The sequence below is a fragment of the Chiloscyllium plagiosum genome, chromosome 5 (genome assembly GCF_004010195.1).
Source record: "Chiloscyllium plagiosum isolate BGI_BamShark_2017 chromosome 5, ASM401019v2, whole genome shotgun sequence".
Lineage (NCBI taxonomy): Eukaryota > Metazoa > Chordata > Chondrichthyes > Orectolobiformes > Hemiscylliidae > Chiloscyllium > Chiloscyllium plagiosum.
The window spans coordinates 20,553,546-20,566,401 of record NC_057714.1 but is presented as its reverse complement, the minus strand read 5'-3'; the positions used below and the strand labels follow the sequence as shown (position 1 = coordinate 20,566,401).

The following is a 12,856-nucleotide window of genomic DNA, read 5'->3' as shown; positions in this document are numbered from 1 at the left end:
AGGTCCATCATACATTCACCAAGCTTTTTCTACAAAATAGATACATTGTGCAGCTATCTCAGAGTCTAGTATACTTTGCTAAGACAGGTGTTCACCTGATGGGAACTGCCACACAGCATGGAGTCAGATCAGAGTTCTCACCTCACTGCCCAGATAATGCAAGTTAATGGGAATCCAAAATTCCACATTGCTTACCACCTTGGAGTCCAACAGAATAGTAGAAAGCATGAGCAGAACTCAAAAGGGGATTACAAGGAGGACCTTGCAACAAAACAACTCCATATGCAATGCAGTTCTCCCTTTGTGAATAGAAATATAATATCCAGTTCTACTGGAGTTGCTCTCTACATGCTCAGCGTGCACATGTCAAAGACAAGAATAGAGATATTTATTGCTGGGATTCAACCTTTCCTGAATCAGAACTAACCACGATAAGCATGAGAAATTTGAGAGATGAGTGGGAAATTTGCAGGCGATCCAAAAGATAGCTGCATTAAAACATGGGAAGAATGCAAAAATGGAGTAAAGCCTATTTTGATGGAAAGGTGCACCCAGTAGAATTCAGTGTGGGACAAGAAATCATGGTCCAGGCCCAACACCTTTTTGTTTGCAAAAATAAGTTGGGTCACTTAGATTCTAAAGCTAGTTGGTATCATGTCAATCCAGTGAAAATGTTTGGAAAACAAAACAACATGGCTTTCCATGTTGGATATGTTAGGATAGCTGGAACCAGAAGCACTAACAGATGATAAAAGTGAGGCACAGAACTTGCAAAAGGGGGTTCATCACATTTTAGTAATATTACAGACTAAGAAATATTGTAGGAAATGAACCTAGATATAAAAATTGTTCTTTGGGGCCTGGTGAAGTACGCTTGCACTTTGCATAAAGCAAGGTGAAACTCAAAAAGAAAATGCGGACTGGGAAAATAATCAAAAATTAGAGGATGTTAAGGGTGTCTGAGTCATATCAAAGAAGATCAGAAATCAGATTAAATGAAGAACTGTAAATAAAAACAGTTGTTATCTTGATATTTACAATATATTTAGGCTGAGAGAAGGAGCAAACGACAATCAATCAATGCATACAACCCATCACCAAAACGCAAAATCTGCTTTAAGGAAAAGCAGTTAAAGAAACTCTACCAAAAGATTTCAGCCAAGTAAAGCTGCCTCATCCCACCAAACACTGGCTGAAGAGGGACAGACAGTAAGCACACACTTCAAGGAAAAGTGGAACGCACAGTCTTACTTGCGGTTTCTTTTTTCCCTGGGTTTCAATTAATCTTTGCAAAACTTGGCCTGTTAGCAACAGAAGGTGAAAATCTTTCAAAAGAAAATGAAAGAACAGGTGATTAAATAACACCTGATCTTGAATGCTCTTGTCATATTGTTTGTAATACTACTGCCATGGAACGAGGTAAATCAGACAATATATGTAGATAAAGAAAGTGCAAGTTGTTTTAGACGCCATCTGGGAGCTCATCCTGTCTAAAAAAAACAGCACTGACTTAAGCCTGTTTTACAGAAATGATTATGTAGTCAAATGCATAAGGAAAATAAAAGGCAACATTTTCTGGCAAAACTGTGGAGTCACAAGAAGAAAGGAATCCTCATTGTACCAACTACAGCCACAGTGTAATATCATGTGTAGAAATGACACCCTGTCCAAGGAACTGCTGCTGATTGAGGCTAATAGAATGGCAATGTACACCATAAACTGGTGCTGTTTACAACCCCATTTCGTGTTCTCATGTAATCAGCAATTGTACAAGGAATCATAGATACTCCAGCAAGGGGCAGAAGCAATTAGGTTTGCAAGCCAAGGCCCCAACTTGGGAAAGAAAAAAGGGAAAACAGCAAAGAGTAAGTGCTGGAAAAAGCACAGCAGGTCAAGCAGCAGTCGGGTAGCAGAAGAGTCATATGTTTGGGGCATAAGCCCTTCATCAGGAAGGTGGAAGGGGATTGAGAGATAAATAGGGGAGTGGGGTGAGGCTGGGGAAGAGGCAGGTGACAGTGATAGGTTGGTGGGGAGGATGGAGCAGACAGGAAGGAAGATGGACAGGTAGGTCAGGCCAAGTGAGATGGGAAGTGATGAGGTGGAGGTTTGGACTTGGAATTGGGAGCGGGGGGGGCGGCAAAATGTGGAAACTGGTGAAGTCAATGCTGATGCTGTGTGGTTGTAGGTTCTTGAGGAAGAAGATACTCCCAACCTCTGGCCAGCTCTTGTAGGCACTGTATTTACATGACAGAGCCAGATGAGTTTCCGGTCAGTGGTAAACACAAGGATGTTGATAGTGGGTGGTTCAGTGATGGTAACATTCTTAAGGTGGCACAGTGGTTAGCACTGCTGCCTCACAGCGCCTGAGACCCGGGTTCAATTCCCGCCTCAGGCGACTGACTGTGTGGAGTTTGCATGTTCTCCCCGTGTCCGCGTGGGTTTCCTCCGGGTGCTCCGGTTTCCTCCCACAGTCCAAAGATGTGCAGGTCAGGTGAATTGGCCATGCTAAATTGCCCGTAGTGTTAGGTAAGGGGTAAATGTAGGGTATGGGTGGGTTGCGCTTCAGCGGGTCGGTGTGGACTTGTTGGGTCGAAGGGCCTGTTTCCACACTGTAATGTAATCTAATCTAAAAGATCTTTGATTTGGTGGTGGAGGCAGCCCAGGATTTGCATGTCCTTGGGAGAGAGTAAGGGGGAGTAGAAGTGATTGGCCACAGGGTAGTGGGGTTGTTTGGTGCATGCCCCACCACTCTGGGATAAATTCTGAATCCAGCAAAGGAAGATATCAAAGAGCGAAAATAGAATTCTAACAGCGAACAAGTGAAGAGCATAAAATCTCATCAAGGGAGCTTCTTTAAATATTAAAAAAAGAAAAATAGGGTCAAAGTGAACATAGCCGAAAATGCGTTGCTGGAAAAGCGCAGGTCAGGCAGCAATCAGGGAACAGGAGATTCGACGTTTCGGGCATAAGCCCTTCTTCAGGCTGCGCTTTTCCAGCAACACATTTTCAGCTCTGATCTCCAGCATCTGCAGTCCTCACTTTCTCCTCAAAGTGAACATAAGCCTCTTAGGAAGTGAATCTGGGAACATGGTTATGGAGAACCAGCAAAATGGCAGAGGAATCAAACAGATTTTTTTCCATCAATCTTCACTGTGGAAGTTACTTTAAACATTACATCAGTAGTAAAGAATACAGAGGGAGAGGAATTAAATATCATTACTAGAGATGTCATATTAAACAATGTAATTGGGCTAAAGATACCCATGTCCCCTGGCCCTGATAGCTTGCAAGCAAGAATCATAAAAGAAGTAGCTATAGAGACTGTGGATGCAGGAGTAGTCATTTTCTAAAAATCTCTGGATTCTCCAGAGATACTTGAGGACTAGAAAACTACCAATGTGATATCCATATGGGTAACTAGGTTACTTCACATAACATTTATTGTTGGAGAAGTATTGAATGAATTAGTGAAGTAATAGCAGAACATGCGAAAAGTCATCTAAATCAAGCAGAGTCAGCTTAGCTTCATGAAGGGGAAATTGTGTTGACTAATGTATTAGCATGTCGTGAGGAAGCCTCAACCAGAGTGGATACAGGAGAACCACTGTGCTGTATTTGGACACCTTCCAGAATGCATTCTATGATGTACCCAACAGAAAAGAAAGCCACACACACAGTCCTAACTCAAACGGAGAATGATAAAAGTGCAACAGAGCAGGCTTGCACTCATTTCAAATGTAAATTAATCAACAGAACAGAGTTACTGTATTTGAAATATCCAGTTCATGACCTTATTCATAAATGAAGTCATCAGTCAATTCTCCTTCAGCCAGCACAGACCAAGAGACTCCACGGAGGGCTTAAATTCCCAAACCATTCTAAAAAGTGTTGGGAATACTTTAGGGTTGACTTTTGAAATCACTAGTGGTAGCAATATATGGGTGTCTGAAAGTGGGGTGGGGAAAGGGGGGCACTAAGAAGGATGTCGACAGCCAGAGACTTGGGGGAGATGTAGTTTCAGTGGTCAAGTGGGACAGTGAAATGCTAATCAAACAGTATATATGGTTTCCTGAAGTGACAACATCACAGTCTTGCTCTCCACCAAAATTGGAGGTGTAGTGGACAGCAGACATGGTTACCTCAGAGCACAGTAGGACCTTGATCAGATGGAAATGTGTTGCTGGAAAAGCGCAGCAGGTCAGGCAGCATCCAGGGAACAGGAGAATCGACGTTTCGGGCATAAGCCCTTCTTCAGGACTCCTGAAGAAGGGCTTATGCCCGAAACGTCGATTCTCCTGTTCCCTGGATGCTGCCTGACCTGCTGCGCTTTTCCAGCAACACATTTTCAGCTCTGATCTCCAGCATCTGCAGACCTCACTTTCTCCTCCTTGATCAGATGGGCCAAGGAATAAGTGGCAGATGGAGTTTATTTAGATAAATGGGAGGTGCTGCATTTTGGAAAAGCAAATCAGAGCAGAACCTATACACTTAATGGTAAGGTCCTAGGGAGTGTTGCTGAACAGAGACTTTGGAGTGCAGGTTCATAGCTCCTTGAAAGTAGAGTCACAGGGAGATAGGATAGTGAAGAGGACATTTGTTATGCTTTCCTTTATTGGTCACAGCATCGAGTATAGGAGTTGGGAGGACATGTTGCAGCTGTACAGGACATTAATTAGCCCACTTTTGGAATACTGCATGCAATTCTGGTCTCCTTCCAATCAGAAAAATGTTGAGAAACTTGAAAGGATTGAGAAAAGATTTACAAGGATGTTGCCAGGGTTGGAGTATTTGAGCTACAGAATAGGCTTGGGCTGTTTCCCTAGAGTGTCAGAGGCTGAGGGGTGACCTTGTAGAGGTTTACAAAATCATGAGGGGCATATGCCTTTTCCCGGAGGGTGGAGGGAGTTCAGAACTTGAGGGCATAGGTTTGGGTGAGAGGGAACAGCTATAAAAGTGACCGAAGGGGCAACATTTTCATGGAGTGGGTGTGGTGAAAGGGTTAAAATTGTGTCCCAATACATGTGTGAATCTAACCGGAATGGAGGTGTTTCACACATGTATTGGGCCAAGCAGTGGAATGTGGTGAAACGGTTAAAAATTATGTCCCAATACATGTGTGAATCTAACCGGAATGGAGGTGTTGCTTAGTCCCGTGTGAATCTTATTACACACCTCCCCGTGTGAATCTTCTTATCTGTATGTAACCAGAATGGAATGTGTTTTTTCACATGAATGTTTATATCTGGAAAAGAGTATATCAGCTGGAAAAGTCTCCAGTTCGGTGAGTCTGCTCCGGGGTTACGTTTAACCGCCGAGCGTGGGTTGTTGGCAACCGCTCTACGAGAACTGACGGCTCCCAGTTCCGGTAACACGTAGAGTGAGTATAAACCAGACCCGTTGTAAGTACGAGACCTGGTTGTGGCGACGCTGCGGGGAATAAAACACTTATATTCTAGCAGACTCGCCTCTTGGCTGTTTGTTCTGTGTCAGACTACTTTCCTGCGAGCCTGGTCCTTGACCTTGAGAATTTTTTTAAAACAGTGGGTGCTGTATTTATGGAATGAGTTGTCAGAGGAAGTGGTGGAGGCTGGTACAATTGCAGCATTTAAAAAGCATCCGGTTGGGTGTATGAATAGGAAGGGCTGAGAGGGATATGGGCCAAGTGGTAGCATTGGGTTGGGATGTCTGGTCAGCATGGACGGGTTGGACCGAAGGGTCTGTTTCTGAGCTATACATTTGTTTGACTCGCCTGCCACTTTGTGACAAGATGAAGCTACAGTAACAGGCTATTTAAAGTTAATGTTGTCCTGATCTTAGCAGACTAAGACCTGTTAATCATTTACTAAAAATAAGACTTTCACAACACAACTATCATCAAAACCACAAATTAGAAATTTAGGTGCTAATGCAGAGTTGCGCCACCAACAGGTCATTCCAGATGTTCATGTTCCATCTTCCGTTATGTCATTATAGTGTTCTCAGATATGAAAATAAAAAGCTAAGCCATGAACCTTGATAACAATTCTTAAAGAAAGAGACAGCACTTACACATCCTTCTTACCATTCACGGCGAACAAAACCAAAGCTTTCATGGTTTCCATAACAACCAACCAAAGGAAGCCCAAAGCAAGAAGGGAATAAAACCTCCAAGGCGTTAAAGCTAGAAACCTGAAAAGCAGAGGAGGGGAAGGTAAGAAATCAAAACGGTGCAAACTCAACAATTGCAATTTCAAATTGCACGTAATACAGTACCCATACACTGCTTGTCACTCGATAAAGTTTCTATTCTTTAGCATTTAATCTCAAAAATATAGTCACTGCACAATTGCGAACCCTTCCGCCAACTCCAATCAGACTACCACCCAGACCATTTTCCCCTCCCAGCCTTCCACCAGGACCAGTTGCTTTGTTACTCCTTGGTTTGCGCCACACTCCAACAACTCCCCCCCCACCCCCCCAGTGCAACACTTGGGTCAGCATGGTGGCTCAGTGGTTAGCACTGCTGCCTCACAGCACCAAGGGCCCAGGTTTGATTCCAGCCTCGGGTGATTGTCTGTGTGGAGTTTGCACATTCTCCCTGTGTCTGCGTGGGTTTCCTCTGGGTGCTATGGTTTCCTCCCACAGTCCAAAGACGTGCAGGTCAGGTGAATTGGCCATGCTAAAATTGCCCATAGTGTTAGGTGCATTAGTCAGAGGGAAATGGGTCTGGGTGGGTTGCTCTTCGGAGGATCGGTGCGGACTGGTTAGGCCGAAGGGCCTGTTTCCACACTGTCGGGAATCTAATCTAATCTAACCTGCCCATACTCCACTTCCCTGACCTCCATCCTGGGTCCCAAAACAGTCCTTCCAGGTGATGTGGAGCTGCTGGTGTTGGAGCAGGGTGGACAAAATTAAAAGTCACAACACCAGGTTATAGTCCAAAAGGTTTATTTGGAAGTAATAGCTTTCAGAGCACTGCACCCTCATGAGGTAGCTGAGCAGCAAGATCATAAGACATAGAATTTATAGCAAAAGATCACAGTGTCATGCAACTGAAACAATAGCCTGAACAAACCCAGGTTGCGGGTTTCATCTTTTAGAACAGATTGCAGGTTTTTGCTCAATTATATTAAATCCTAGAACTTTGTTCAAATCACAATCTCGATAACTTGACGTTTTATAAAAACAAAGTGACATCTCAGCTCAAACCGTGTGTCAAAGGTGTGAAGTTAGTCTGTCTGTATCCCAATGGTAGGCCAAACTGGTTCTATTTCCAAACTAGGAATTTATAAAACGTTCCATGGATTGGCTGCCTGAGATCCCGGTGAGACATCTGACAAACTGGAAGTCCGTCCGTGATTGGACAACTCCGTAGTGGAGCAACCAAAGGAGGAGTCAATTTCATCCCCTACGGTGAGCCACTGCCCTGGGCATGACATGTATGCTCAAACAGTCACGAAATGTGTAAACGCCAGATTCATCAACCGCATGCACAAGGTAGAGCAAAACATCACCCAATCACAACACAATGCCATCAGTGCTTTCAAAACCAAATCACAACATTGTCATCAAACCTGCAGATAAAAGGAAGAGCCATCTTCATTCAGAATAGGAAAGACTACTGCAAGGAAGTATACAGACACTGAACAACCAGAAACACTACAGGCAACTACCGACCAATCTGACCTAAGAAAACACCTGTAAACTAAACAGCATGATCAAGACTTTTGATCAAGTGCTACAGAGTTCCCTGCACACTCTCATCCCACGTCTGGGACTTCTATTGCCTTCCAAAGATACACAAAGCCAACACATCTGGTCGGCCTATTGTGTCAGGCAGAACCTCTACGGTCATGGAAAGAGCATCTCAAAACTTATTGTACAGGGACCCCCAGCTTGTCGCAACACTACAGATTTCTTAGAGAAACTCAGCACCCAAGGACTAATCGAACCAGGACCATTCCTCATCACAATGGACATTTGGATACTCTGCACCAGCATCCCCCACGATGACGGCATCGCAGCAACAGCCTCAGTACTCAACACCAACAACTACCAATCCATAAGCATCTTCCTACAACTCATCGGTTTCATCTTCAACCACAACATCTTCACCTTCGACAATCAGTTCTTCATCCAGACATATGGAACAGCCATGGGGACAAAATTTGTACCCAAATATGCTAAAGCTTACATGCACAAGTTCAAGCAAGGTGTCTTTGCTACACACTACCTCCAACCAGTAGTACGCCCCAGATATATCAACGACATTTTCTTCCTCTGGAGCCATGGTGAGGAGTCACTGAAATAACTGCACAGTGATATCAACAAGTTTCATCCCATCATCAGAATTACCACGGACTACTCATTAATATCTGTCTCATTCTTGGACACACGCATCTCCATCAAGGACTGGCACCTCACTATGTTACTCTACTGCAAACCCACAGATAACCTCACGACGCTGCATTTCTCTAGCTTCCACCCTAAACATATTAAAACAGCCACCCCCTAGGAAGAAACCCAACATGCACACAGATGAGGAGGAATGCGACGGACACCTCAAGGTGAAGGATGCCCTCATAAAAACAGGGTACAATGCTCAACTCAATCACCAATTCAGACGTGCCACTGCGAGAAACCGTAATGGCCTCTTGAGGAGACAGATATGGGATGTGACCGAGAGAGTACCCTTCATTGCCCAGTACTGTCTGGGAGCAGAAAAACTAGGACTTGCTCTTCACAGCCTGCAACACCATATCTATGAGGATGTGCACCTCACCAAGAACTTGCCTACACCTGCACTTCTTGCCTTTAAACAGCTGCTGAATGTTAAATAGACCATTGTTCAGTTATGAAGGTGAAGGCATGTACTGCACCTTCGAGAGAATGTGAATGTTGTTCTGAACTGAGAGCTAACAAGCACCTGTGATATGACTAGATGGCAGTCTCAGGGTGTACAGGAAAATTGAAACATTTAGCTGTAAAACGGATATCAGAGTTGATTGGAGCTGAAAAATGTGTTGCTGGAAAAGCACAGCAGGTCAGGCAGCATCAAAGGAGCAGGAGAATCGACGTTTCGGGCATAAGCCCTTCTTCAGGAATGAGGAGGGTGTGCCAAGCAGGTTAAGATAAAAGGTAGGGAGGAGGGGCGTTGGGAATGCGATAGGTGGAAGGAGGTTAAGGTGAGGTGATAGGCCGGAGAGGGGTTGGGGGCAGAGAGGTTGGGAAGAAGATTGCAGATCAAGAAGGCGATGCTGAGTCCAAGGGTTGGGACTGAGAAAAGATGGGGAGAGGGGAATGAGGAAGGAGGAGAAATCTGCATTCTTCCCTTGTGGTTGGAGGGTTCCTAAGCGGAAGATGAGGCGCTCTTCCTCCAGGCATCGTGTTGCCATCGTCTGGCGATGGAGGAGGCCAAGGACCTGCATGTCCTTGGCGGAGTGGGAGGGGGAGTTAAAGTGTTCAGCCACGGGGCTGTTGGGTTGGTTGGTGCGAGTGTCCCAGGGATGTTCTCCGAAACGTTCTGCAAGTAGGCCTGTCTCCCCAATGTATAGGAGGCCACATCAGGTGCAGTAAATGATGTGTGTGGAGGTGCAGGTGAATTTGTGATGGATATGGAAGGATCCCTTGGGGCTTTGCATCTGCAGTCCTCACTTTCTCCATATCAGAGTTGATTGTCAATTTAATTTAACAATTCCAATGTAGCCAGTTTAAATTATGCGCAGGATACTAAAATATAATTGAATTTGAATTTATTGTTGTGCCAACATCGAACCAATGAGACAATTCGATATTGGGGGATGTAAAAGGAAGGCATTTTAAAATTTGGAGACTGAGCAACTGCCATTGACAGAGACCCAATAAATTAGGAAACACTATCAAAGTTACCTTTCCATATTTAAGACATTCACAGTAAAAGAAAGACGACGACTAAGGGAGATTTTCAGCCAGACGAAGAGAGACACCAAAGACAACAGTCACCATATGGTTTTGAAATTAAGTGGAATTTAAATCAGTGTTTTATTGGAATAGTATATTGTTCTGGAGTTGAGGCAGATAATAAGCACTTAAGAGAAAGGGGGGGCATAGAATTGTGACAGTTGTTGTTTAATGTTCACTTTTAGAGTTAAGAATAAATCGATATTATTTTATTCAAAGAGTGGAATTTGGGAGTTACAGTCAGTCATACTTCAAGATTACAAGGTGAGCTGAATTTTTCTGGGCATTTGAGTTAATTAACAGAAGAGTTCACCACTGTGTCGCACCTGTGCCACTGTGGGCAGCACAGTGGCACAATAGTTAGCACTGCTGCCTCCCAGCACCAGAGACCTGGGTTGAATTCCTGCCTCAGGCAACTGCCTGTGTGTAGTTTGCACATTTTCCCCATGTTTGCATGGGTTTCCTCTGGGTGGTCCGGTTTCCTCCCACAGTCCAAGAGTGTGCAGGTTAGGTGAATTGGCCACGCTAAATTGCCCGTAGTGTTAGGTGTAGGGGAATGGGCCTGGGTGGGTTGCTCTTCAGAGGGTCGGTGTGGACTTGTTGGGCCGAAGGGCTTGTTTCCACACTAAGTAATCTAATCTTTCTCCGTCTCATATCAATCTATGGGGTGAATTTACATTTGCAAAATTGTATTTGCAGATACATTCTATTTTGTTTAAAAAGCAGTCAATGCAGGCAGTCAATCCATGTAAGGTTTTATAAATTCCTGCTTTGGAAACAGAACCAGTCTGGCTCAAAATTGGGATACAGACAGACTAACCTCACATCTTTAATTCAAGGTTTGAGCCAAGATGTTACTTGGTTTTTAATAAACCTTAAGTTATCTCGAGAACGTAATTTGAAAGAAGTTTTGGGATTAACATATTAATGAACCAAAACCTGCAACCCATTCTAAAAGATGAAAAATGTAACAGGTTTGTTCAATATATCATTTCAGTTGCATGATACAGTGATCTTTTGCTATAAATTCTATATCTTACAATCTTGCTCCTCAGCTACCTGAAGTAGTAATGCTCTGAAAACTCCAGGTGAGACAAAGGTTCACCATCTGCTCCAACCTAGTCTACCGAAGCCAGTGCTTTTTCTACATTGGTGGGACCAAACAGAGATGGGGTGAACGTTTCACCAAGCATCATTGCCAGCCCGAAGTGGCTGGCCTGACCTCCCGGTTACTGCCCATTTCAATTCCCCCTCTGACATGTCCAACCTCAGCCTTTTCCAGTGCCGCAGCAAAACACTGTAAAGTGTAAGTTTACAGCAAATTGGAAGAACACCCCATTTTCCACATGGACAGCCTCCAACCCAGAGGACTTAACACAGAGTCCTCCAATTTCAAGTAATCTTTCCAACCATTCCCAAGTTCCTTTTCCAGACCCACCTCATTAGCTTCACTATCTCCCTACCAACCTCATCCCACATCCAGCCCTTACTCTGCTCTCCCCGACCTGATCTTACCCATCCATCTTCCTACCCATCTATCCCCTCCATCCTTCCCACTGACCTATAACAATAACTCCTGACCTGCATCCATTTATGGAATCTACATTTCCCTCAGCCTCAGACCCCTCCCTCTATTTTCTGAGCTTCCTTCCCCAATTCTGATAAAGGGTCACCCACCCCAAACGTCTGCTTCTCCGCCTCCTGATGCTGCCTGGCTTGTTGTTTCCAGTCTCTCGATGCGCAATTGCAAGAATGCCTCACGTAAAACTAAAATCCATTTCGTCACTAATGTTTCCATTGCACTATTGATTACTCCACTCCACCTGTTAACAACAGCTGAATGAGCGATGGCGCATTCAGATCTTTGATCCAAAGAGAGCCATCATCCCCAACATGCTATGGAGGTGCCAACACTTGAAAATCGTGCAATCTCCGGACTATAAAGCGAAGCATATGCGATAGGGCCCACGGTAATACACAGAAAAGTAACCGTGCAAACTGTTCGAGATCCCGAAGCGGGTTTTAATAGTGCTTTACTATCAATATCAAAGCTGATTCAATATCATTGAAATCAAATTCAGCTTCCAAGCTTTGTGTGGATGTTGTTAAAGTCAAGCATGCCCAAGCCAACTCCTGTTGTCTCTCTGTCTGGGTTAGATATAAACGCTTGCCCGCACGTTGAGGTGGGTGGGGAGGGACCTTTCGCCGGGCCTCACTCTTACCAGAACAGTGCATTACAGCAGATGAACATGGCAACACTACATCCCGGTCTGTGCCCTGTCACAGCGGTTTCCATATAATTCAGCAACAACATCCACAGTGAATCGGAATCATCCCACTTCTGCTCACTGTCAGCCTCCGGTGCGAGCCGAGGGGCATCTCCCTCCTCTGGGAGCGTGTCGACAATGTGATCGCCAGAACCCGCCGCCGCCTTGCACCGGTTTTGCTGTTGACCAGCATCACTGCTACCTAGCAGCCACCACAGCCGTCCACTCGCCATCTTAGCTCTTCCACGTGACGTCGCTACGTCACCTGCGTCATGGTTTCATTGCCTCTCCAGTTTGTGACGCAGCGGCTGGTGGTCGGCTTGGCAAGCTCACAGTCTGCCTGGCGGAGGGGCGGGGCGCATTCTGCTGACGTCACAAGTGGGGGGGTCAAGTGAGTGGCGTCATTGTTGGGGCAGTGGTGAGTTGATGCCACTTTGACAAGAGAAACTTCGTTGAGATGTAGTAAGATAGTGATGGTCTCTCCACAAAGCTGTGGGTGGCACGGTGGTTAGCACTGCTGCCTCACAGCGCCAGAGACCCGGGTTCAATTCCCGCCTCAGGCGACTGTGTGGAGTTTGCACATTCTCCCTGTGTCTGCGTGGGTTTCCTCCGGGTGCTCCGGTTTCCTCCCACAGTCCAAAAATGTGCCGGTCAGGTGAATTGGCCATACT

General features: G+C 45.0%; 1 protein-coding gene across 1 annotated transcript in view; it reads right to left on the bottom strand.

The window, feature by feature from the left end:
- retreg1 (reticulophagy regulator 1) overlaps nt 1-12,433 on the bottom strand; it is an 81,179-nt gene extending 68,746 nt beyond the window's left edge. The window contains exons 1-2 of the mRNA XM_043689682.1: nt 12,141-12,433; nt 6,062-6,168 (exon numbers count right to left, since the gene is read on the bottom strand). Coding sequence (XP_043545617.1) covers nt 6,062-6,168; nt 12,141-12,418 — 385 coding nt within the window. The 5' untranslated portion in view covers nt 12,419-12,433. The remainder of the gene's footprint in view (nt 1-6,061; nt 6,169-12,140) is intronic.
- Between the last annotated feature and the right edge of the window lie 423 nt (nt 12,434-12,856).